This window comes from Sinocyclocheilus rhinocerous, unplaced genomic scaffold (genome assembly GCF_001515625.1).
Source record: "Sinocyclocheilus rhinocerous isolate Xijiao unplaced genomic scaffold, SAMN03320098_v1.1 scaffold993, whole genome shotgun sequence".
Classification (NCBI taxonomy): domain Eukaryota; kingdom Metazoa; phylum Chordata; class Actinopteri; order Cypriniformes; family Cyprinidae; genus Sinocyclocheilus; species Sinocyclocheilus rhinocerous.
In genome coordinates this window covers 591,252-617,113 of record NW_015639771.1, presented here as the reverse complement: position 1 = coordinate 617,113, position 25,862 = coordinate 591,252, and the positions used below count along the sequence as shown (strand labels likewise).

Genomic DNA, 25,862 nt, shown 5'->3' with positions numbered 1-25,862 from the left:
GTATGCAGAGTTTTTATTTAGGCTATAACACTTGTTTGCAGCGTTGAGCAATGCAGTGCTGAAATTTGCGTGCTCACGAATCCTCTCATTATAACACACAAATTGTAGACATTATGAAAGGTTCATTATGCATATATTTATTGTGTTATAACGGAGATTTGTGAGATTGCGATGAACTGAGATGTCTTTTAGAGATTATAAATGCAGCGCTCTTTGCTGGCATTCTGCCATGCCAAACCATGCACGCAGCAGCCACTTGGTTTAGTTAAAAATAACAGTGTTCTGTGAATGTTGATGCTTTAATAACAAATATTTATCGGGAGCGTGTATGCTGGGATTTCATAAATTTCATGGAGAAAAAAGTAACGTAACTAGTAATGCAACTAATTACTAATTATTTTTTAAATAAAGTAATCAGAACAGTAACGTGATTACTTTTAAAAGGAGTAATCAGTAATCAGTAATTTGATTACATTTTCAGAGTAACTTGCCCAACACTGGGCACGACCGACTCACGTCCTTGCCGCCTTATTACACCCCTGTTTTCAGCGCCACAGACAGAGATTGATAGTGACAATGGCGTTTCTGCACGAGGCTGCGTGCACAAGGGCACATGCACACTCTTCCTTTCTTTCCCTCCCTGTTCTTCCCCAGTCTGTCTCCTTCTCTTGCTCTCTTTCTTTTCCTCCCCCTGTCTTTTCTCTGCCTCTGTCTGTTTAGGCTGCGGATCCCATTGAGGATACAGGAAAAGCATTTGTTGACATTCAAATACGCCCGTGGGCTGCGTCATATAAGTACATGCTTGGTCACTGACACATGCTGCAGCACATGAAGCCTTCTGGTGTTTCCTTCAGCATGATATGTCATTGTCAGAATGGCATTTTTATATTTGTGGCTTGACATAGAGCTATTGTTTTGAAGACGGTTTAAGTGAATGAAGACCGTATGAATGAATCACAATGATTTTAGATGAATAAGACAGTTTTGTAGTTTACCTTTCCCATCTGTTATTTCCTTCTTCCGGGAATTGTTTTGATAATGATATGCAACCTAAAATCCTTAGTGACATCTCAGATATTTAAAATCTACTCTTTGGGAATTGTACAAGGAAAAAACTTCGGCACGATTCCAAAACCTAGTAAGCTGCCCAGATAGGTCATAGAGAGCAAAGCTGCTCACTAACCAAAATGAAACCTTACAAGAAAAACGGGGGTCCTCACATGAAGCAGACAACTGATCTAGTAGAAGCTAATGTTAGTTAGGCAGATGCTATGACATTGCTAAGCTTAAAGTCCCCATGAAATCAAAATTAAAAGTTTTTTGGGTGTTAGTATCAATATGTTAGTCTTAAGGTTATCTATAAGGCAGTGTGCTCCAAAACAGTGACAAAATTTGCATTTAGAAGATATAAGCATTCAAATCGCGCTGTGTCACGCTAACCACCGCACCGCACACACACTCTGCTCCGGTCCAGAGACACGATAGCACGGAGCGGATCACATGCGCGAGTCGGCGCAGACCACAAAATGTATCGGAGCTATTTGAATTCTACACAGAATGCTATATTTTATAGCAATATGGATGAGATTGTGGCTGGCATACCCTGTCAAATGCGGCTTTGCGGAGCTCAACGGCTCTGAACGGCTCTAGCCCAAGCTGTGATATAAACGAACGCTATTGGCTATTTTAAAAAGGGGCGGGGCTGCTTGATATGTCCTGCCCTGTCTTCCTGTTTCAGTTAAAATTACGCATAGAGTAACGCTGCGTGTTTCTAAGCATTTCAGGGGACCTTTAAGTGTAAAAATACACAGCACACCCAAATACTGAGTAAAATATGATTTTTTATTGATGTTTTTAATGTTGAAAAATGCTATATTATTTTATAGATAAACTATAGAACATACTACCGTTCAAAAATGTGGGGTTGGTATGATTTCTTTAAATGTTTTTATGTTCATCAAGGGAATTTATTTGATTAAAAATAAATAAAATGTAAAATATTATTACCATTTAAAATGACCATTTATTTTTGTATAATTAAAAATGTAAATTGTTTCTGTAATTCAAAGCTGAATTTTCAGCAGCCATTATTCTGGTCTTCAGTGTCACATGATCCTTTAGAAATCATTCTAATATGCTGATTTGGTGTTTAAGAAACATTTCTTCCTATTATTAATGTTAAAAATTTGTGTTGCTTAATATTTTTGAGGAAACCATAGTATATATATTTACTGGATTCTTTGATTAATCAAAAGTTCAAAAGAATGGCATTTATTTTGAAATCAAAATCTTTTGTAACATTATAAATGTCTTTACTGTCACTTTTGATCAATTCAATGCATCCTTGCTGAATAGAAATCTAATAAAAAAAATAAATTTATACAAAAAAAACAATCTTACCGATCACAACATTTTGACTATTATTGCCTGAATATTTTACATTTTTCACAGTTTGTCTGGCATCTGCCATAATTTTTTTCTCTTAACTTGTCTCAATGCATTCTGGGATTCTGTGGAGAGGATATATATAATGCCTCTGTAGGCAGCTTTGGAACAGAGCAACCAGAAAGATGACAGTCTGCATGAAAACGTACATAATATTTGTCGGTGAGTAAGTGATAATGTGCTTTGACATTGGTATTAGTCTGGACATGCCTCCACTCACTGTGCATTTAATGGCCTGTAGTTTCATCGCTGTTATTGCAGCTCACATCAGAAGAGTCTCTGTATTTGCCCTGACAGCAGTGCTGCAGACGTGCTCACAGGGCCAGGACAGGAGCCTGTTTCATAACACAGTTAATGAGTGAAATCAGCACATCTCATGATTGTTAATGTGTGAGCTGAGCTCCCTGCTGAGCTTGCGCAATCTGAACTGGATACCTGTGCCAGAGCTTCCTGCTTCTATCTCTCGGTGCCAAGGTTGTTTTACAGGAAGCAGACTGTTTAATTCTATACATGTCATTGGCAATTGCTCTGAAGAGGTAGTCGGTCTTGACTTTACTGTAATTTGGTCGGCCTTATTGACGAGGGGAAGATTACATTTTCTATTATAAGCTCTTTGAACAGTGTTTTTGCAGAATCTTGTGACATTTATTGATGGATAACTTCTGATGGAGTGGACATGAGTCATCAGTAGTTTGTAGGACCTGCAGTGACACTGTATCTCTGAATAATGCTGAACTCTTATCTAGTCACTGTAGGGAACATAAGATAGCAAGATGTTTTTTTATGTAACTGATTCCAAGATGTCTGTAAACTGACAGATTGTCATTTTAGGGAACAGAATTTATTTTAATTTTATTATTTTAATTTTATTATTTAAATTTTACATTTTTTAAATTTATATAAATTGTTACTCAAAAAACTGTTCAAAATGAAGACAAAAAGTGCTTTTGTGCTACAAAATACATTTTGATGATAGAAAATTTGATGATTTTCATCTTCATAATTATGTCAAATCATCTCTCATATGGATAATTTAATATTTTTCATGCTTAACTTTATTATGAGAAACTTACTCATGAACTGTAGTAATTGTTACCTGAGAAACGTATTTAGTTCTTGGTAACTCTTGCTAGAGGGGATGGATGTTCTGGTTGTGGGGTGAACTGTATCCAGGTCCCTTTGAATATCAACCCGCTTCAGGTTTCATGGGGAAATGCTTAACACCAGCGAGACGGACCACAGCGGTGTGGAACAATGCCTCACTGTTTGGCTAGCCCCACTTCCACATCTTGCAGTAATTGAAATCATTCCTGGGCCTCCATCCTACCAAAGCTTATTTCCCTGTGCTGCTCAGGGAATTGTACACCCATTCAAGGTGGGAGGGGTGTAGAGTTGTTTTTGTAGAGTGTTACTTTATGTATGAATCGAATGTGGGGTTAACTGGAAAAGCTAATGAGCTTTTTATTGATTCCAGCAGTCAACCTGCCTGGGTGGCTGTGTGCAAATCAAGAACTGCAAAAGTTGGCACTGAAAATGTCTCGTCCACACCCGTACTGTAATATCTTCAATGTTTCCAGACATCACAAGACAAAGATTGCGTAAGTTATGTAACCAATGTGTACCGGAGATCAAAGTCCTCAGAATAATTCACCTCTGAGGCCCATTCGGTCATTGCATGCTAATGTTTGTCCAACCTGTAAAGAACATATGCTGCTTTTGCTTTGTTTTTTTCGTTTCTATTTCATTGTCAGCAATGGCTTTATAGTAACATTCATTCTGTGGAAACTCTTGTGAGAATGTATATGCTGAAACCAAATGGATAGGGTGAGAGTTTGGACCAACCTGCAGAATGGAGGTTACTAAAGTATCTGATTGTTTTTGGACAGTTATCTAGATTATTATTTTTTTTTTACTTATTTTGATAGGAAGGTGGAGTGTAGACAGGAGGAGTGTGACCCAGGTTGGACTTGAACCTGGGTTCCTTGTCCTGAGCCACAGCTGTGAACGATTTTGTCACTTTTAGTGATTTATAGTTGAGAGAGAACAGGAAATTATGGATAAAAGTTAGGGGTACAGATATGAGCATCCTAACTGCTAACCACTATTCCTTGACCTTTTTGTCACTTTAATGTGACTCTAGCTGAAACCCATGACATGGCTAGAGTTATAATTAGGGTTATTATGGCTAGGGTTATTATTATTTATTAGTATTAATTCCCATTTTAAATTGACTTTAGTTATTTTTTTGGTCTTTTCAGTTTAGTTTAGTTTTATTAGTTTTCATTCTTTCATTGTTAGTTTTAGGTCAGTTTTCCAGACTTTTCTAGTTTCAGTTTATATTTCTGTTATTTTAATTTTAATTTTAGTATTTTAGGGCTGCCAAAGTTAGTATCATTTCAAAATGTTTAACCGCTTTTACACTCCTCACGTTGCGGTCAAAATTACCAAATTATAATTTTTTTCAATTTCAGTTAAATTAATGTACTATAATGTTTTTTTTAATTTAATGTTTGTATTTCTAGGGGTCTAGCACAGACTTAGGTTTGGTCTATTTTTAAAGAAGACACTTGGCAGATTACTGCTGAAGTGAAAAAAGTTATAGAAGTTTATGGTTATGAACAATGCACAAAAATAATACTTTCAAATTTGATGTGAAATGTACCTGTATATTTTACAAAACATGTTTTACTCTAAAACTGTGAGAAAATGATGAGGTTCCAAATTTGATGTTCATATCTCAAAAAATTAGCTTTCAGTAATATTTTGTTTGGGTTCCACTGTTCCACTGGATGAAATTTGTTTCCAATAATTTGACTGCAAAGTGTACAAGTGTGACTGTTTTTCAGAACCTTTTTGAATCATGGCCATTATTTTGTGTGTGTGTGTTCACATTGTAAGTGGCAAAACCTTTGGCAAGTTTCGTACCATTTCGATGAAGTAAAAAAAAATTTTACCATTCTGATGGTGAAAAATTCTAAAAAAGCCAAAATGTCAAATATTGCTGTCAAAAATGACCAAAGTGGGTTACATTTTTCAGATAAAACTGAAATAATTTATTTCTGAGTTTTTAGAAAGTGTGTTTTAGTTTTGATTTTTCCCAGTTATGCTGGGTTTATTTTTATTTTCAGTTAACAAAAAATATTTTAATAACATTTTCGTTAATGCTAAAAACACTGACCACTTGTCAACTGGACAGACTCGACAGAAAGAGTAAAAACATGGCACTACAAGTGGGTCACTCATTGCTATGACAGGATCAGATAAGACAGGGAGACTTTCTCTCAGGCTATTTCACATTACAGTGTCTCTCCAATTAAGTCAAGCGCACCCTGAGATGTTGCCAGCATGATAGCAGATAGATCTGGCATTACTGCAAACACGTGTTTCTCTTGATTTCTGTAAAGACACAGTAGGACAGCTTGTTAGAGTTGAATGTTAAGTTGCGTGCTCTGTTGGAGAGCCTACAGCACTGTGCAGGAGAAAATGTCTAACTGAGCAGAGGTTGCTAGAGGTGGGCGACGCTCTCACGACCGTCCCTAACTTCATCTGGGTTGTATTGTGTCGCCCGTAAAATGCTGTCTGATAACCCGGGGGCGTTTATTTTTGTCCTTTTTGAATGTGGCTACGTATGTGTTTAAGTTCCTTTCATAATCCCCTTCATTTTTCCACTTTCAACAATTGAAAGCTTGTACAATTCTCCATTAATCCTCTACGTTGATAATGGCTGTATTCAAATCTGGGCGTATACCTCATTTCTGTGGGTTACCCAAGAAACCATTACAGAGGGGTGTAGAAAACTATTTTTCTCGCATGTTCAAAGAGTGCCTGCTGTATTACAGCCCTGCGGAGATAAAAGACTCTCCGGCTGTGAATGGATTGGGAGGGAGTGTAGCATTCCGCTCCGTCTTTCTCTGGTCAGCGGTGGGGAACGCCAGAGGTGGGTCGAGATAGGGGTTATGTGTGAGGCAGAACCGGTCAGGCTTTGTAGACAGCCTTGCTAATCAGCTTGGCTGTGTGTCAGGTGATCAGATGTACTGTAGTTAGATTATAGGTTCACAAGGATGGGCAAAGAGGATTAACGAAGCAGGACCTATGGTTCTGGTGGGCCCATAAACATGTATCCATCCCAGAGTTATTTAAATTAAATTACCTTTCAAATCGCCATCTTCATGTACTGTTGTCAGAAATAAGTGATGAATAAAAAACAAATGCGGTGATTCGTTTAGTGTTCCTCATTAAGGGTTCATCAGATACTGTAAGCAAGTAAGAGGCAGCAGTGACACCTGGTGGTGATAACGGTCTTGACCATTGATTTCACTTGTGATGAAACGAACAAAATGGCGCGAGAAAGCTGATAGGAAAATGAGGATTGGCCGTGGTTTATAAGTTCTGGGTTCAAAGGGAGGAGGATATAAACCCTTGAATCTCATTTCAAAGGGTCAGGTGGCCCATCCTTGACAGATGTTGTTAACATCTTTCTGAAGGGTGTCAGAGTTGATAGTGTGAGCAGAAAAATCTCACACTAATTTTTGTGAAAATATAGTACTGTTCAGAAGTTTGGTGTCAGTAAGATCCCTTGTGGTCTCACCAAGGCTGTATTAATTTGATCAAAAATACAGCAAAATTGTAATATTGTGAAATATTTGTACAATTTTTAAATAGCTTGTAATCGTTCTTAAATACTGATTTGGTGCACAAGAAACTCTTGTTATAAAAAACAGCTTAATATTTTTGTGGAAACGTGATACAGTTTTTCATATTTTACAAATTTCAAAACAACGTTTATATGAAAAAAAAAGTTTCTGTAATAATATAAATGTCTTCACTTTTGAGCAATTCAATGCAATATTTTTTTTAAATCTTACAGACTCCAAACTTTTAATATGTAGTGTATAAAATATATTAAAATAAAATTTTAAGTAACTTTAAGCAATAAATGTTTCATAAATAAAATGTTAAAGGATAAATGTTTTATTATTACATTTTATTATTTTAATTGTTGTGCAATGAAAATAATTTAATAAGGTACTATATAAAATGTTGAATACAGTATTAATTCCTATTAGTCCCTATTCTGTTACCAAAGGGTCCCTTGGTCTTTTAGAGAAAATGAAAGCAAGAAAATCCTTGATGATTCATTCTGCTGTCATTGAAGGCCTCTGTTATCTTTATCTTTCCAATCACACAATCCTTACTCAATTCTTGTGCGACACACACTCTGTGTGTGTTAGTGTACGTGAGTGTGTGCATACTTTAAACAGCTAATCTCTTCAGTCTTCGCTCCTGAACGGTGCCAATGCATGGCACCCACATCACCCTCTTGATGTCTGTCTTCTGGAATTTGTAATACTTAGATATCTTTTGTAAAAAAATAAAAATGAAAAATTGTTGACATTGTATTATGTAATTCAAATACAAAGAAGTAAAATTATGTATTAAATGACTCTCTGGAACACTTGATTCTGATTTGTCAATTGCTGCATTCAGTAAGCAAATATATTTGCATAATGACAACTAAATAGTTTTATTTTATTCCCAGGCTGCATTATCTTTTTTTTTCTCACATAAAAATATTTTATTTGTAGTTGATACAAGACATTTCTGTTTTGTGTCTGGGTCTTGATCACCCTGTTTGGGTTTATTTTGTGATATTGGCCAGGTGACTGTATGTATACATCATTGGATTTAGATATTTTAGTATGTTTAGTTAACTAAGCACCTCTTGGTCTCTTTCAGGAGGGTTTTGAGTATGCACAAGGGATATTTAAGGATTTTCAACATAAAATTACTAGACAGACATGCTCCTTTTCTGCATCTACTCAGGCCGGCAGGCCCTCCATCAACCAAAAGGTCATGAAAGGCATGCTGGGAATGCAGCATACACTCAAGACCGAACACTTCAAGATCCTCCTCTACCACCACTCCAGAACTGGGTTTTTTTTTATCCTCATTTACTGGCTTTTACTTCACAGACATGAAATCAGTTAGTTTACCTGTGCTTCAAGTTTCTTTGATCTTTGATTTTGTTCGAGACAAACATCGGATGGCTTAAACGAAAGCAGCTTGCGTGTGTCAAAGGCAGTATAAATTTCCTGATTAGAGATTTCTGTGTTGTCTAAATGAGCTCTTTAAAGTATAAGTCTTTATGTGAACATGTAGGATGTGAACTGTGCAAAACGTTCGTCTTTCAGCGTCTTTCTTTTGCTTTGACAGATGTCTTCTATTTAACTTGTGTAGCCGCAGTGCATTCTGGGGTATGGTATTGTATGCCAGTGCCTAATAGAAAGCAGCACTATTTCAAAATGACTCAGATTCCGGGATGACTAAATCACTTCTAAGGAGTTTTCACAGTAAAACGGTTTTCATAACATAAGAAATTATGTTTGGAGAAACTTGAGTAGGGCCAAAAACATCACACAGGCTGAAAAATCACGGGCCACACAGAACTGTTGATCGTCTTGACTCTATTAACTGTCTTGATTTTAAAGGATTGAATTGCATATAAGAGGAATGCATTAGTGTGTGTGTGTGTGTGTATATATATATATATATATATATATATATACAGTGGGTACGGAAAGTATTCAGACCCCCTTAAATTTTTCACTCTTTGTTATATTGCAGCCATTTGCTAAAATCATTCAAGTTAATTTTTTTTCCTCATTAATGTACACACAGCACCCCATATTGACAGAAAAACACAGAATTGTTGACATTTTTGCAGAGTGATATATGTGTGTGTGTGTGTGTGTGTGTGTGTGTGTGTGTGTGTGTGTGTGTGTGTGTGAATGTATCCAAACTGTCCCCCAAATTTTTTTTTTAAAGAAATGAATACTATTATTTCTCAAGGATGCATGGAATCAATCAAAAGCCAAAGTAAAGACTGTCACATTTTTATAAAAACTTCTTTTTCAGATAAATGTTATTTTGAACTTGCTATTCATCAAACCATTCTAAAACTCCACAAAAATATTAAGAAGCATTTATAATAATAAGAAATGTTTCTTGAGCACCAAATTAGAATAGTTACAAATTATTTTAAATTGTAGTGTAAATTCACAATATTAAAATTTTTACTATATTTTTGATCAAATAAATACAGCATTGGTGATTTTTTTTCCCAAAAACATTTTTAAAAAAATGTTACTGACCCAAACTTTTAAATGATAGTTCATATGATGTAGGCTATGTTCAAAAAACAAAGTTGCCAGTTTTCTAATCCATTTCTCTTTTTTTCCCCCCTCTATTCTTTGTACAGATTCATCTTCAAACTACATCCGCCAACTTGAGACTAAAGTCCGGATTTTAGAGGATGACAACAAGCAATTGTTATCCCAGGTAAGAGTCTAGACCTTAAACTCTGCTGGTAATGTACATGCCATGGAAACACAAAGCTTCCTTCCCAGTTCAGATTCCAAAGGGTTAATCAATTATAATGGTTATTTGCATACAGAAACATACATATTAAACTAATCCGCCAGTAGAAGGTCAGAGAGAGTGGAAAGTGGTCATGTAGATCTACATTCAATCTGTGAAACATTGACTCATCTGAATCAGGAAAGAAATCTACACAGATCAAGCACTGCCTACAAGCAAAAACAGTCCAAAACAGTTCTAAGTAAATATGTTGGTGGATTTTGATGTAAGAGGACAACAGTGGATGGACTTTTTTAGTGGAGGAAGCATTTTTATGAATTATGGACAGATATTTCACCAGAAGTGATGGTTTAAAGTTAAAACGCCTTAATAATGGATTTGTTTGTTACAATAATGTAGCTTTTCACTTCACAAGAAATTAATTGATAGACTGGAGTCGTGTGGATTATTTTTGTGATGTTTTTATCAGCTGTTTGGACTTTCATTCTGACGGCACCCATTCACTGCAGAGGATCCATTGGTGAACAAGTGATGTAATGACAAATTTCTCCAAATCTTTTCCGATGAATAAACAAACTCATTTGCTCTTGGATGGCCTGAGTACATTTTCAGGAAATTTTCATTTGTGGGTGAACTGTTCCTTTAATGCATGTCATTGCAGCAAGACTTACATGTATAATTTTGGCTGAATCTCAAAGCTTTGATGCTGAAATGGTACTCTGATTTCATATTATGACACTGTCAGAGCTTTGAACAAAAGGCCCTGGAGCTCCGACAGTTATATGAGACAAAGGTACAGATCTGTCACTAGCAGTTTTCCTTTTATTGCCTCCATCAATAACTCAATTCTTTGAGGAAAGATATCTCGGAATATTCAAGTATTGTATATTTTGTTCTGGATATTATTTTGTGCCTGATATCTTTCAAGAATGAGTGATCAAAGGCATTCTTGCTCTTACTTTAGGAAATATGAGCGTTTTATTACATGGCTTTTAGCTGATGGAACTTTATCACTGCATCAGGTAGTAAACCACATAGTGAGCTGTGTTTAGCTGTGTAATGTAGGTCTGAAGAAGAGGAGAAGAATGCTGTTACCTGCAGGGTCATCAGTCCATGCCAAAGATCTTATTCATGGGGTCAAACCTGTGTTCAATTATGCATGCTCAGTAAAACATTGTGAGCAGAAGGGATTTCATTTCAGTCCAGTCTTTTTTTTTTTTTTGTCTTTTGATTAAGTTGTTGAGAAGATTGAGAAGATGCCTTTTATTTTTAAAGGAGCCAATGTGTTTATATACGTTCACTTGCGGTCAAAAGTTTGGATTGTTTTTTTTTCTTATGCTAGCCAAGGCTGCATTTATTTAATCAAAAATAAAGTTAAAACTTATTTGTTAAAATAAAATATTTTTACAATTTAAAATATATATTTTTTATTTCAATAATAATAATTAACAATTAAATATTAATCGAATACATTTTTTATTGAATTATGTCACATGATGTCCTTCAGAAATCATTCTAATATTCTGATTTGCTGCTCAAGAAATATTTCGTATTATCAATGTTAAAAACAATTTGAAGTACAGCAGTTATTTTTGTGGAAACTGTGATAAATTCAGGATTCTTGAATAGAAGGTTCAAAATATAAACATATATTTGAAATAGAAATCTTTGTAACATTATAAATGTCTTGTCTCTGATCAATTTAATGCATCCTTGTTGAACAAATGCAGCCCTGTTGAGTATATGGACTGGGTTTTGACTTCTGAAAGTTGCATTAAGTTTACATTTTTACACTGTTTATTTCAGAAAATGAGATTTCTCATCATATGAGACCCTTTCAGTACAAAAGGGAATAGTGTGGAGTAGGGGTGTGCGATATTGACAGAAAATCATATCTCGATATTTTATGGGATTTTATCGATAAGAATTTTGTGATCATTCTAAATGCATTTTAATAGCCTGAATCATGCAGTGAAAGAAAACACACTAAATGTGCACACGCACTAGTCTAGACTTCACGTAATGTATGCGTGCGCTCTGTAGGGATGTTTTGAATGGTTTTTGCAAAATACTCGACAATGTCAAATCGCACATCGTTAAAACAACAATTACGATATTATCGCAGACGATATATATCGCACACCCCTAGTGTGGAGTTATGTTTAGCAGAACTAGTACATGCAGTACAAATTACGCAACGTAGACACGTAGACATAGCAGAAAACTTTTGTAACAGCCCATTTTCTCTTAATCGAGTTCATAACCTCGATTAAGCTCCAGTAATCCCTTTGTGAGCTGTTTGCACACAACAGCCATCAACATACAGGACAAGAAAGCCAAAATGGGGATAATCACACACAGATGCTTTTACCATGGAGGAAATTCATTCATTCTTCACTGTGTAGAGAGATTTTCATTTTTTGTCTGTTTTAGAATGGTATGAAAGTAGGAAAGGCCATGACCTTTTATAAGGTTTCTCTTGTTTAGAAGGTATTTCATGGCAGTGACACTAATATGCAGCAGTAAGAGTTTTCAGACAGGTGCCTTTTGGCTAAATTTCGTAGGTCATTATTTATGAAGCGTGACTGACATTACCTCTCAGCTCCAGAGCTTTCTGCTTTGCTTTCTTTTACCTCTTCTCAGATCACCACTCAGGAAATAATCTCACATGCCATCCGCTATCCATTTTTCATTCGCAAACATTTTTGCAGGGGTTTTGTTATCATCCTGAAGTCAGATATGTTGAAGACAGCACATTCTGCTCCATTACGAATCGTAAATGTTGTTTTTTTTCAGGTTTATGCCCTTAATGATAGAAGATGTGAAGGTGTTCTTGTGGTTTCTTTGTGCTTGGATTGCTAGATCTTTATCGTCAAGTCATACTGAGTACATTTTGCTAAAGCAAAAGCATCTAGATGAGCTCGATCATGGTTTATGTTCTTCAGATAAAAACAATGAGATTTGCAGTACTGTCACTTTCAAGTGTTTAAACGTTGTCTTGATCAACACTGAAGACCAGAAGAGATGGTAAGATGAGGTCAGGCAGCAGCTGTATTTATAAACACTGTGGCTATGTCAATGCTCTCTGGTCCCCTCAGCGACCGTCCGGCCCATGCCAAAAATCTGGAGTAAAGCAAGTGGAAGTAAATCTGTCTGGACAGTCAGTTTCTGTGTTGGCACTATATGACAACTCATTATTACAAATGAAGTCATATTCAACTCAGAGGCTTATATTAATTGGCTGATGTTTGACGAAATTATCATTTGTATAATTTTTCAGTGTTTTTGAAAGAAGTCTCGGGCTTACATAGGCTGTATTTATTTGATCAAAAATACAGTAAAAATCTTTATCGTCAAGTCATACTGAGTACATTTTGCTAAAGCAAAAGCATCTAGATGAGCTCGATCATGGTTTATGTTCTTCAGATAAAAACAATGAGATTTGCAGTACTGTCACTTTCAAGTGTTTAAACGTTGTCTTGATCAACACTGAAGACCAGAAGAGATGGTAAGATGAGGTCAGGCAGCAGCTGTATTTATAAACACTGTGGCTATGTCAATGCTCTCTGGTCCCCTCAGCGACCGTCCGGCCCATGCCAAAAATCTGGAGTAAAGCAAGTGGAAGTAAATCTGTCTGGACAGTCAGTTTCTGTGTTGGCACTATATGACAACTCATTATTACAAATGAAGTCATATTCAACTCAGAGGCTTATATTAATTGGCTGATGTTTGACGAAATTATCATTTGTATAATTTTTCAGTGTTTTTGAAAGAAGTCTCGGGCTTACATAGGCTGTATTTATTTGATCAAAAATACAGTAAAAACAGTAATATTGTGAAATATTATTTCAATTTAAAATAACTGTTTTTTATTTGAATATTTTAAAATTTAATTTATTCCTGTATTGGCGAAGCTGAATTTTTAGCAGTCATTAGTGTCTTCAGTGTCACATGATCTCCAGAAATCATTCTAATATGCTGATTTGGTGGTCAAGAAACACTTATTATTATTATTATCAATGTTGAAAACAGTTGTGCGGCTTAATAATTTTGATGGAAACTGTGATACATTTTTTTTCAGGATCCTTTGATGAATAGAAAGTTCAAAAGAACAGCATTTATTTGAAATAATTAAATTAAATTCAATTCAAGTTTATTTGTATAGCGCTTTTCACGATACAAATCGTTGCAAAGCATCTTCACAGCAAATTAAGTTTCTACAATATTTAAATAGGAGAAAATTATTGGTCATCCAATCTTTTACATTTTTAACACATTCTGTTAGCTTATATTATTTAGAAGTTTCATCTGGTCTTGTTGAGATATATATAGTTGAGTATCATCAGCATAACAGTAGAAACTAATCCCGCATTTTCTGATAATATTACCAAGGGGCAACATGTATATTGAAAATAGCAGAGGACCTAGGACAGATCCTTGTGGCACTCCATATTTTACTGGTGATAATTGAGATGACTCCCCATTTAAATGAACAAAGTGGTAGCAGTCGGACAGGTAGGATAGAATAGAAATCGTTTTTAACATTATCAATTTTTTTGCTGTCACTTTTGATAATTTTATTTAGTATTCATTTAAAAAAAAAATTACTGATCCCATACATTGGAATGGTGATGTACGATACTGTATATTTGATCCCTTTTTGTTCCCACTTTGAATTATCTAGGATACCAGAACATTTTTGTGTCTGATTTTTCTGTTAATCTTAATTATCTCAGATAATCTGTGTTTGACACATTTCTGCTTCTCTCCACAGCAGGGGAACATGGGAGATCTTAAGACACTTCGGAAAGGGCTGTCCCTGTATCACTCAGAGTCCCAGCTCTCCTCACTATCCCAGTTTCAGGACACCTTACAGAATGTACGTATCCCATTAAATCTGATGTGACCCCATTATTTTGCATCAGAGCCAAAACCTCAATCACAGTTGAGCTTAAAAAGATTTGTCATGTTGAGCCGATTTGGAGATTTGACAACAATTAGCTGTTGCAATTCCAGCTGGTTTAAGGATTCTGCATTGCTCTGTGTTGAAGCAGATGAGAATTGACCCGTGCCAAGGAGCTTAAAACATCAGCTGGAATGACAGAGTAAAGACCCACTGAGGACAGTGCCTCATGTTTTTTTTTTTTTTATGGAAAGAACAGGAGCTGCTTGTTCAGTGGTTCTTAAACTTTTTCAGGTAGTGGACAATTCAACATAAAAATTGTCGACCACCTACATAGAACAAGTATTTACAGTTTGTTGTGTACATTCTTCATACAATAGTTTAGTATAATAGTCTATCTTGAAATAATTTTGCCAGACTGTTTTGTTCATTTTTCCTTGAAATAAACCACACTGTTTGCTAATGAACTAAATGAAACAACTGTTGCATAACAGACAGTTGCATTATTGAAATGAGATACAGAAACACTTTATCACAAATAAACATTAGCAGAACTTGTTAATTATTATTATGAGTTGATTTATCATTCAAATAACTCAGTAAATTATTTGAATTATTTAGGTCTAGTTTTATTTATTGCTGACTACAGTTTGAGAATAACCACAGAAGTTACTTTCATCCATAATTATGATGAAAATGTTTTGTTCTGCAAATATGAAACTACAAGAACACACACTACTGTTCACTGTAAAGGCAAAGCTGAATTTTTAGCAGCTCAGAAATCATTCTAATGTGCTGATTTGGTGCGCAAGAAACATTTTTATTATTTTATTTTATTTTATATTATTTGTATTATTACTATCAACAGTTTGTGCTGCTTATCTATAATATTTTTGTGGATACTGATACATCTTTTCAGGATTTTTTGATGAATAAAAAGCTCAAAAGTATGTAAAAAGTATTTATTTAAAATAGAAATCTTTTGCTCAGTGATAAAGTCTTTACTGTCACATTTGATCAACTTAATGCATTCTTGCTGAATAAAAATATTAATTTCATTAAATAATATCTTACTGACCCCAAACTTTTGAACAATAGAGTATTTTGTTCATTAGTCAGGTTCACAGGTTTTTTTTTTTCTTGTAGTGTGATGAGAACCGTGTATTTTAATATGTAGCACAGAAGTCAAATGAAAGATGCTGTGCTTATTGGTCATTTCCTGTGGATTGCAGGAGGTTTGTTGTGCTCAGATCTCTGCTGGAGACTGTATCAGTGCTGATCCGTTCCTTGTTTTAGATATCCTTTCTAACCCAAAAAATGACAGTGTACCCGACCCTGTTTTAATATTTCCAATGCATCTGTTTTTTTTTTTTAATCAAAAGCTGTTCTCAGGATTTCCAAGATACCAAAGTCTGTCTTTAATTCTCAAAAGTAATTTTAGGAGAAACATCTGAAAAAAGCCCACAATGCTGTATGGCAGGAACTGAATGCTGTTGAATATGCTCTGTCCTAAAAAGTTCTTTTATTATCCCTCTTTTCTCCTCCCTACCTCTCTCTTCTCCTGAGGTATCTTTTTCATCATCCTCATCATCATCATCATTCCCCTCCACTCGTATCCTCAAAAAAGGTCATCACGAACCTGGTGCTTTAACTAATTAGTGCACTCATCAGCTATGACAGGCCAAAACAGCACAGCTGCTCCACTTTAATATGAGGGACAGCTTCCACAGGAAGGAGAAATCAATTAGAGAGTGGCGTGGGTCTCGTCCTCAGAGGCTGCTGGGCTTATTTTATCCCAGCTCGTCTCAGACCTGTCTACGAGCTCATGGCTTCATTAGCATGGCTGTGAACTTTCACTTTAATCACGGGGGGAGATGGCACTAAATAATGCAGTGGCGATCTGCTGAAACAATAATCAGGTTCGTAGAAGCGAGCAGATTGGTTGCCGTTGTTAGGGGTTACCTGAGGAGAGGTAATCAGAGCAGTTTGGTGCTTTAACGGATTTAGAGTTGCTTGACTAAAATGTAGCATGGAAATACTATGATTTTTGACATTAATGTATATATACATTACCATTTAAAAGTGTTGGGTCAGTACTTGATACATTTTTTTCAGGATGCTTTGATGAATAGGAAGTAAAAAAAAAATAGCATTTATTGAAATAATATTTTGTAACATTATGAAAGTCTTTACTGTCACTTTTTATCAATTGAATGCATCCTTGCTGAATAAAAATATTAATTTCTTTCCCAAAACAAAAATCTTACTGACTACAAACTTTTGAACTCTTTCGAAGTTTCGATGTCACCAACTTTTGCATATACTGTTGTTTGTTCTTTATAAGTGCTTGTTATAGCTGCCCAGGATTATAAACACAGCTTTTTAGACAGACTGAGAAAAAAAAGGCTGATACTTAATTCTTTTTGTTTTTTTCAATTTTGCTAATTTTTTAGTGGCTGATGGACCTATTACTTTTATACCTTTAACATCCACGTTTTCCTGTCTTCTTTAATGACATGTGCTGCACACATCAGAGCAAAGCACAGCTGTATTCATGTGGTCTAATCGTTGGATTTGTTTAATCCAGGCTATAGCCTGTTATCTGACTGTGACTTCCAAGTGGTGTTTATGATCAATGCATTTTGCGGATTAAACAGATGATAGATTAGCAGTGGGCATTTATAGAGGCATTAGTAAGTCTCTTCAGAGTATCTAATAGCATTCTGTGCCTATTTCAGCATATTAGAATGTAAACAGAATGTAACTGTGCCTACTTGTTAGAATATATTGTGAGAGTTGCATAGAATACATTTTTAATAAAGAAAACATTTTCAGACCCGTTCATTTTTTACATTTTGTTATGTTAGTGCCTTATGCTAAAATGGTTTCAAATTACTGTTTATTTTCACGTCAATCTACAGTCTACACAAGCAAAATAACAAGATTTGTATTAACTGTGAATTTATTTAAAGGGGTCATATGATGCTTTTTTAAAGATCATTATTTTGTGTATTTGGTGTAACAGAATATGTTGACATGCTTTAATGTTCAAAAAACTCATTATTTTTCAAATACTGTACATTATTGTAGGTTCTCTATTGCACAATCAGCTTGTAACACTCCAAAGAGAAAGGAAAACTTGAAATCGCATCATATGACCCCTTTAATATGCAATAGAATCATATGTGTGTATTATTTAATAATATACAGTATATCTATATTAACAGTTTTATTTTTAAATATATTATTGTGACATTTCAGTATAAAATTGTGTAACTGCATAGAATAATTTTCTTTATTAAAATTATTTAAGATGTTTTAATTATTATTTCTTTTTTTATATTAATTATTTTTATATATCAATCAGTCATGTATTCATAAAATCTAATTAAAGTGGTATGAAGTATTTATGAATATATTTCTATTAATTTGCCTTCTAATTTATACAATTGAATTTTATGGGAATTAAATCGCTTACATTTAATCTCATGTAATTCAATTACAATATAGTTTATGCAACTTTATCATATGAGATAGTTGAATTGTAAGGCCCTGAATAGATATTGGAATTTGCTATTAAAAAATCCAGATCATTCGAGCACTGGCAAATAAATCCATGCAGAATGAATTGTGGGACTCCTGGGCTTCTCTAATCAGGCTGCCAGGGCGATGCCTGACAGCAACCATTGGTTCAGGATGTACTCGGGTCAGTCCAGGGTAAAGTCCCCACGGCTCTAGCCCTTAAACCTGCTGGCAACTGCAAGTGAACATCACAGTCCTGTTCTCCCAGGCCAAAAGCGAGTCGCAGTTTCCATCCAGGGGTCCTCTCCCGACCCCGGTGCTGAAATGCCAGCTCAATTGTTGTGGATTTAACGCTAGAATGGGACTCAAAGGGCTGTGTCTAAACAGGGGCTCACCAGACCCTGTGCACTGAAAGAGCTCTTTGTTGATGCGTACCCATGAAGGGGGTCCAAGCAGAGATGAGTTATAATGAGATGCTTTAACCCATTTCAAGCCTGAGTTGACTCAGAGAAACAGCCATGGGCTTTTCCAGTGCTTGGATCTCCTCTGGTAATCCGAGAGAGCAGTATGAGTGATTTTTGATTGTGACGAATGTGTGTTCATCTGTCTACAGGGGTCTACCATGCCAGGAGGTGATCTGCTGCCCCCCGTCACCGGATACCTGCCAGCAGCACAGAAACCAGAAGCTGTTGTACATGCCATGAAAGTGAGATTCTGATGCACATATTGCAAAATTAAGCCATACTTACAAGTTGTATTTGAATTTCAGAACTAACGGATGCTATAAAATATCATGCTGAATTATATTATGCTATATTATTAGGCTTGCGCCATTTCTCAATTCGGTTACCTTTTTTAATAGTTTCTTGTACTCTCTTTGTTATCCCTCAATGTCTATCAGTAGAAAGTGGGAAAAATCATCAAAATGTTTAAAGTCGAGCCTAATTTTACAGGAAATAGATCAAGTTTCATGGTAGAAACTTGTTTCTCTCTTCATTCCCAAAGCATAGGTTTTAGGACCCATCCTTGTTTTTATGAGTGTAACTGTTACTTACTGTAGTAATACTGCCACCTAGAGGATTTTCTATGATTTGTTGGATCTCTGTTGTTTGAAAGACGACATAAAATTTTGGAACCAGAGAAAACTAAAAAATCTCACTGCCACAGTGCTTACAGTATATATATGTATATATATATATATATATATAGGAATATAGGTATAAGTATGACCCATAGTAATAGTGAAGCTTGATTTAGCAAGCACCATTAATCGTTTAACCCTCTGTTCCTTTGCTTTGTAGGTATTAGAAGTCCACGAGAACCTAGACAGGAAGCTCCCAGAGGACTACGAGGAGGATCTCAGTGAGAAAGAGAAAGCCATTGTCAGAGAGATGTGTAATGTGAGTCTACCTAGAAACACCTCCTATCTGCCTCCTCCTACCCTGAACCCCAGCTTACTTCCCTCTTGTCCATTAATAAAACCCTGTTCAACAGAAAGGGGCTGTAAGTTTGTGCTCCCTTTCCCATGTGTTTGTTGTCCTGTCACTTTGTATAATTACATCGGCTTTGATTGAGGACACTGTTTCAATGTTGCACAACAGAGACCCACTTTCAGACCACGTTAATGAGAGGCCTTGGCAAAAGTCCTCGGTGTGTTTACCGCACAGTTGTCTGTGCAATTAAAATAACTTGATCAGTGAAACAATGCAGGTTTATCTGCTCCCTGAAGGGCCCCTGGAATCTGGGACCTGTGCTCTGTTCCTGCACGGAGAACCTCAGCTTGTCAAAAGCAAAATCTCAAATAGCACAAGGGCTTCTTTCTTTTCTGATTGTAATTAGTCCCTAGACCCACCCACTCACCAAACCAACCAACCATCTTCCCTTTTAGAAGCTCATGCTGCATGATGAGTTATTGCTTAACTCCGGAATTCTTCACTTTATAATATAATAATAGATTATTAAAGAATATATTAATATATATTTGTGCCTTTTGTGACTTTTCCCTATGTATGTACAAATTATAAAAAATTCACCTAGAATTTTTCTTTTTTGGGCTTGTCTCAACTTCCCCTCTAGTAAATACATAAAAAGTGTTCAAATCAGGATAAAAATCAGTCTTTTTTTGTATTAATATTTAAATTGGTGTTTATGTAGGCTTTGGTGTGGACTTCGCTAATATACATCTGTATGCCAATGATACAGTTATTTATTCTGCAGCATCTTCTATAAATAGCTGCTGCTATATCTGTGAATATTGCTATATTCACAGATATAGCAATTTCAACTTTAGATGGCACTCAAATCGAAAGAGTCAGCTATTATAAATATTTAGGCATATGGTTGGACAAAAAAACTATACGTCCACATTGACAACTTATATCAATGTTTATGAATCTGTAGAATGGTCATCTTTACAACATATGAGGAATTTGCACATGTATATGTTTATTGCTAAGGCACTTCTTGGTAAATTACCTTCTTAAATTACCTTCTTATATTTCAAAATGTTTAACTTTATATACAAACAATTATGGTATTAGATCTCAGCTGCATCTTCGAGTAAAAGTCCCAAAGGTATCCTCAGAATTTGGTAAACTGAGAAAAAATTTTTTTTGACAATTTTTATTTAATTTATACATTAAATTTTTTTAATATAATTTGAGTTGGTTTATGATGTGTCATTACTTAACAGGCCATTATTCAAGAATTTTAAATTTTGAAGAAAAACAAACAAACAAACAAATAATTAAATACTCAAAAGAAGACATCTGCCAGAATTGTTCTTTTTTGAGTTTGTCTCAACTTCAAAATCAGGAAAATTATACTTTGCACTTTTCCCTTAGAAGTCTTTTTGTCATTTAAATATTTTTTTAATTATATTTTTTAAAATGTTAATTTAATTTAAACATGTATTTAATTGAAGTTTTTCATAATGATTTTAGCTGGTTTACTATGTGTCATTACTAAACAGGTCAGTATTCAAGAATTTTACATTTAGAAAAAAATGTAGAATAAAAATGTTAGAATAAAAAAAAAACAGTAATTACTAAATAAATAGAATATATATATATATATATATATATATATATATATACTGTATATATATTTGTTTATTTAAATATTTTTTATATTATTAGTTAATTAAGTGCTAGCTAATGTGTTCTGTAATGAAGATTTATCTCCAGAACCCGAACAATCACATCATTACTATCACACACAATATCAAAAATCCACACCATCACACATTATAATACGACCAGATCTTCATCCGAGAACATACTGTATGGTAACATTGAAGAAATAGTTTGAAGACATTTTTCATTTTACAAGATTTCATATAGCCATAAGATTCACCCAACTGTGTGTTTGCTTTGTGTGTTCAGGTTGTGTGGCGTAAGCTCGGTGATGCGGCAGGATCCAAACCCTCCATCCGTCAACATCTCTCTGGGAACCAGTTCAAAGGCCCTTTGTAGCTCCTATGTCAATGACCAGCAGGGCCTTGAACAAACAAACAAATCTGTGAATATGACGTGAGGAACAGACAGACTCAGAACTGGGCAACTTTGTAAAACGACACAAAGAACTTTGCTTCTACTGCCAGCTTCTTTCAGCCCATGGCATTCAGTTGAGACATTTCAAACCTATTACCTACAACGCCAGGTGGTAGTTTAATATATAATGGACTCGCAGTTAGCACAAGCTAAATCATAGCTCTATTTATGTGCACACCATCCAAGTATTCATACAAGGCAACTTAATGGATTCATTTCTCATTCCAGATAGGGAATGAAAGCACACAGCTCTTACGCAGATAAATACCCCACAGAGATACTCCTACAAGATCCTTTCCACTCCTAAAAGCTTTTTGATTTTGGCTAAGACCACTCCATCTTATTCAATTATTCAAGGATTTATTTTTTTTTTTTACCTTTTACACTACCGTTCAAAAGTTTGGGTTGTAAGATTTTTTAATGTTTTTGAAAGAAGTCTCTTATGATCAGCAAGGCTGCATTTATTTGATCAAAAATACAGTAAAAACAGTAATATTGTGAAATATTATTACAATTTAAACTAATTTATTCCTGTGATGGTAAAGCTGAATTTTCTGAATCATTACTCCAGTCTTCAGTGTCACAGGGTCCTTCAGAAATCATTCTAATATGCTGATATGATGCTCAATAAACGTTTCTTATTATTAGCAATGTTGAAAACAGTTGTGCTGCTTAATAATTTTGTGGAAACTGTGATATTTTTTTTCAGGATTCTTCAACAAAAAGAAAGTTCACAAGAACATTATTTATTTAAAATAGAAATCTTAAATGTCATTTTTTGCTACAATTAATGCATCCTTGCTGAATAAAAGTATTCATTAAATATTTTTTTTTTTTTTACAAATCTTACTGACCCCAAACTTTCAAATGGTTGTATATATATTTTTGACTTGGGCCACACCCATCACATCAGAATGTCAGAGATTATTATCATTGCAATTAAACTTAAACCAAGAATCATGTTACTTATAAAGTTACCAGCCATTGACTATTAACAAGTTATATTTATTCATCAGTGTTCATTTTGGACCATTAACATAGCTGAAAAACAAAACATAACAGTAAACTTTTTAATTAAAAAAAAAATCTTTTTTTTTTTCATGAATGCAAATAACACATTTGCTCAGGTTCCCAGAAATACATACTGTAAAATAACCTGAAAATATTCAGAGGATATATGCAGGCCAGCTCATGAGTTTAAGCATTTAATTAAAGTGTTGTTTTTTTCAAACAGTACTTATAAATGCCAGCTCAACTCAAAGCATATTACTTTAAGTTCCAAATTGACAATCGTGATTAAAGAAGCTGCTTTTTTATGCCTTCATTTGTGCAGATGGAGTCAAAATTCAATATCAGTATCTTGTAATGTGTCCCAATGCAGTGCTTTTGATTGCATACGAGACCTTATGGCTTTGTGGGGTCATAATACAATTGAAAGTACTGTTAAAGGAATAGTTCACCCAAAAATGAAAATTTGTTGAAAATGTACTCACCCTCAAGCCATTCAAGATGTAGATGAATTTGTTTCTTCATCGGAACAGATTTAGAGAAAACTATTCCTTTTAATCTTTTAATCGTTTTAGGTCTACAGATTGAGTCCTATAGGAAAAGAACTGGAGCTCAATTTCAGGTTCTAAATACTGAATCGGTGCAATAGAGAAACTCTGTACTGGATGAATGCAAGTATTGAAGTGATGCTTGTTTTTTGTTCACCCTGATTCCAGTTAGCAGTGTGAGGTTTCATCAGTACACTTGTTTCAAAAAGCATTTCGTATATGATGAAACTTTAGCATTGTGTAATCGGCGATTGGAGCATGTAAAGTACCTCAGCCAGTCACACTTTCCATTATTCCTTTCCTTTGACCAAGCTTAACATTTCAGCGTATACTGAATTGAATCGGACCATACAGTATGCACTGATAAAAACTGGACAAGTTGTAAGGTTTCCATTATTAACAATAAGCTTCTTTTGCTGAATTTTGTCTAAAGCTTCTAATTCTGCTCCATAGGCCTAGTTCATGAGACTATCAGGTAACATCTTTTATGCGTGTACTGTACATGATATATAGCGATGTCTTATGAATGATAGTAAATGAACGCAGTAAATGAGGGGTTTTGAGTTTTGTGTTATAATTCAGATCCATTATCTGTGTACACAAGAACTGCCTCAAAAGATGCTTGCTGCACTCACACAAAGCTCTTTTTTTAAAACCAGTGACCCGATAAGCCATAATTTTTTATTGTTCATTTAAATCGAAGCTATTTTGAGAATTGCTGAAATCCCTCTGCCGATCTACTTATTTTTTGTATTAAAGTTGTGGATATTTCATTGAATTTGTATATTTATGAGTGCACTTTTACAGTGCTAGACTGAAATCACATTCGTATTGGATGTTTTTTTTCTCACTGGATGCAGCAGGTGGCTTTTGGCAGTGTGTTACTTTTTGTTTGTCTGATGTTTATGAGAACAAAATGAGCAGCAAACATTTGAATAAGTAAATAAAATAGTTGCATATTTTTATGAAAAGGATACTTGATGAATTTGGGTCAGTAAAAACAGTGTGTGCTGTTAACAACACAGTAAATATTGTCTCTGCTATGCTGTGATGTTTCATGTGAACACAATACCTAAATCATTGGTGTTGAAGAAGTACATGCATACATTAAAACTATTTTTGAAATCCATTTAAAAGTGTCCTTTATAAACGGATCTAGAATACACAACTACTGACTTTTTTTGTTTTTAAGTTTAAAGCACAAAAGAATCTGAAATGCTGATATTTTCCTATTTTCTTTTCAAATGCACTGCTTCTTTTGTGAGTGAGGATTTGATTTTTGAATTTTTCCTGAAATTCAATGTTCTGTGTAGCTCATCTGTATGTAAAACACACATGAAGTTGTATTCTAGGACATACAATTCAGCGCAATGTAAATAACTACTATTACTGTAGAATACCTGTAACTAGCATGCATTTATATATTTTTAATAAGCTGTATGTAGCTGAGAATGGACCTGTATTTTAGCTAATACAAATTCAAAATAAATTGCAAATAGCCCTCTTGTAGATTTAAAATAAAACCGAATCCTTCTCTTTGTATAATGTCTAATCTCCTTTTTGAATTGTATGAAATGAACAGCAGAAAAAAGGCAGAGTCTGCCATCTACTGGAGATTTGCTGGAGTTGCAGTAATGGTAACGTTGAATGACTGAAATGTGGTCGTTTCCAGCAAATGATCGGAGAAATGAGGTGTTTAGCCTTCAGAATATGTTATTTGCCAACCTCAGAAGGTCAAACTCCTTATTACATGAGCTGTTTATTCTTTATTAATTCTATAATATAATATAATATAAAGGTTGCCAATTTTGCAACCATGTTATTTACGTAAAATGTGTAATCCTACATGCTCACAATTTGTGAATATATTATAAAAATATCAATGTAGGAAGTAAAAAAGAGAATAAATTATATATTATAAAGTGGTATAAAATAAATAATACGATTTATTGATTTATTAAATTATTAGCTATTATTAAAATGTAATTTATTTAAACGCTATTGGAAACACATTATAAATCATTATGATTTCACTTGAAATTTATATAAGCGATGTTACATTTACAACAATATGTTATAGCTATGTGTTACGTTTTATATGTTGTGGCTTTGATTGACGGTTTCCTCCACAAATCATGTTGCGCAAACTTTATCCTTTTACGGTCACTTTACGAACCCAAAGTAAACTTCCAATCACAAGACACAGAAGCTTTTTCTGTTAGTGTAGTCAAACCAACCTTGTAAAGCTGACCGCGCAGATCGACTCCTCTCACGACCAGTAAAGCCACTGCAAACGGGTACCGCCTTAACGCGAACCAATAGAGGCGTACAGTTTAGAGATGTGAAAAATAATTACTCTTTAACCAATTATCACACGCGTACGCAGTTGCGTAAGGAACATTAGCCAATTAAAATACGCTTCTGTACAAGTTTAGGGCGGGACAAACGCGTCAATGGGCCAATCCGCTTTTTGAAAATCTTATCAGGGCGTGGCTTTTCCTCTGAAGA

The 25,862-nt window shown here is 34.8% G+C and overlaps 1 protein-coding gene and 1 long non-coding RNA gene across 2 annotated transcripts in view; one reads left to right on the top strand and one right to left on the bottom strand.

Moving 5' to 3' along the window:
- Window positions 1–22,130, top strand: part of LOC107751728 (coiled-coil domain-containing protein 85C-A-like) — a 39,496-nt gene extending 17,366 nt beyond the window's left edge. The window contains exons 2-6 of the mRNA XM_016567479.1: window positions 9,704–9,783; window positions 14,597–14,701; window positions 18,861–18,953; window positions 19,549–19,647; window positions 21,631–22,130. Coding sequence (XP_016422965.1) covers window positions 9,704–9,783; window positions 14,597–14,701; window positions 18,861–18,953; window positions 19,549–19,647; window positions 21,631–21,720 — 467 coding nt within the window. The 3' untranslated portion in view covers window positions 21,721–22,130. The remainder of the gene's footprint in view (window positions 1–9,703; window positions 9,784–14,596; window positions 14,702–18,860; window positions 18,954–19,548; window positions 19,648–21,630) is intronic.
- Window positions 18,848–24,877, bottom strand: LOC107751729 (uncharacterized). The gene is made up of 3 exons (XR_001641293.1): window positions 23,292–24,877; window positions 21,607–21,745; window positions 18,848–18,908 (listed from the first exon to the last, which is right to left on the bottom strand). It is a non-coding gene; the product is annotated as an uncharacterized LOC107751729 (long non-coding RNA).
- Window positions 24,878–25,862: the final 985 nt, after the last annotated feature.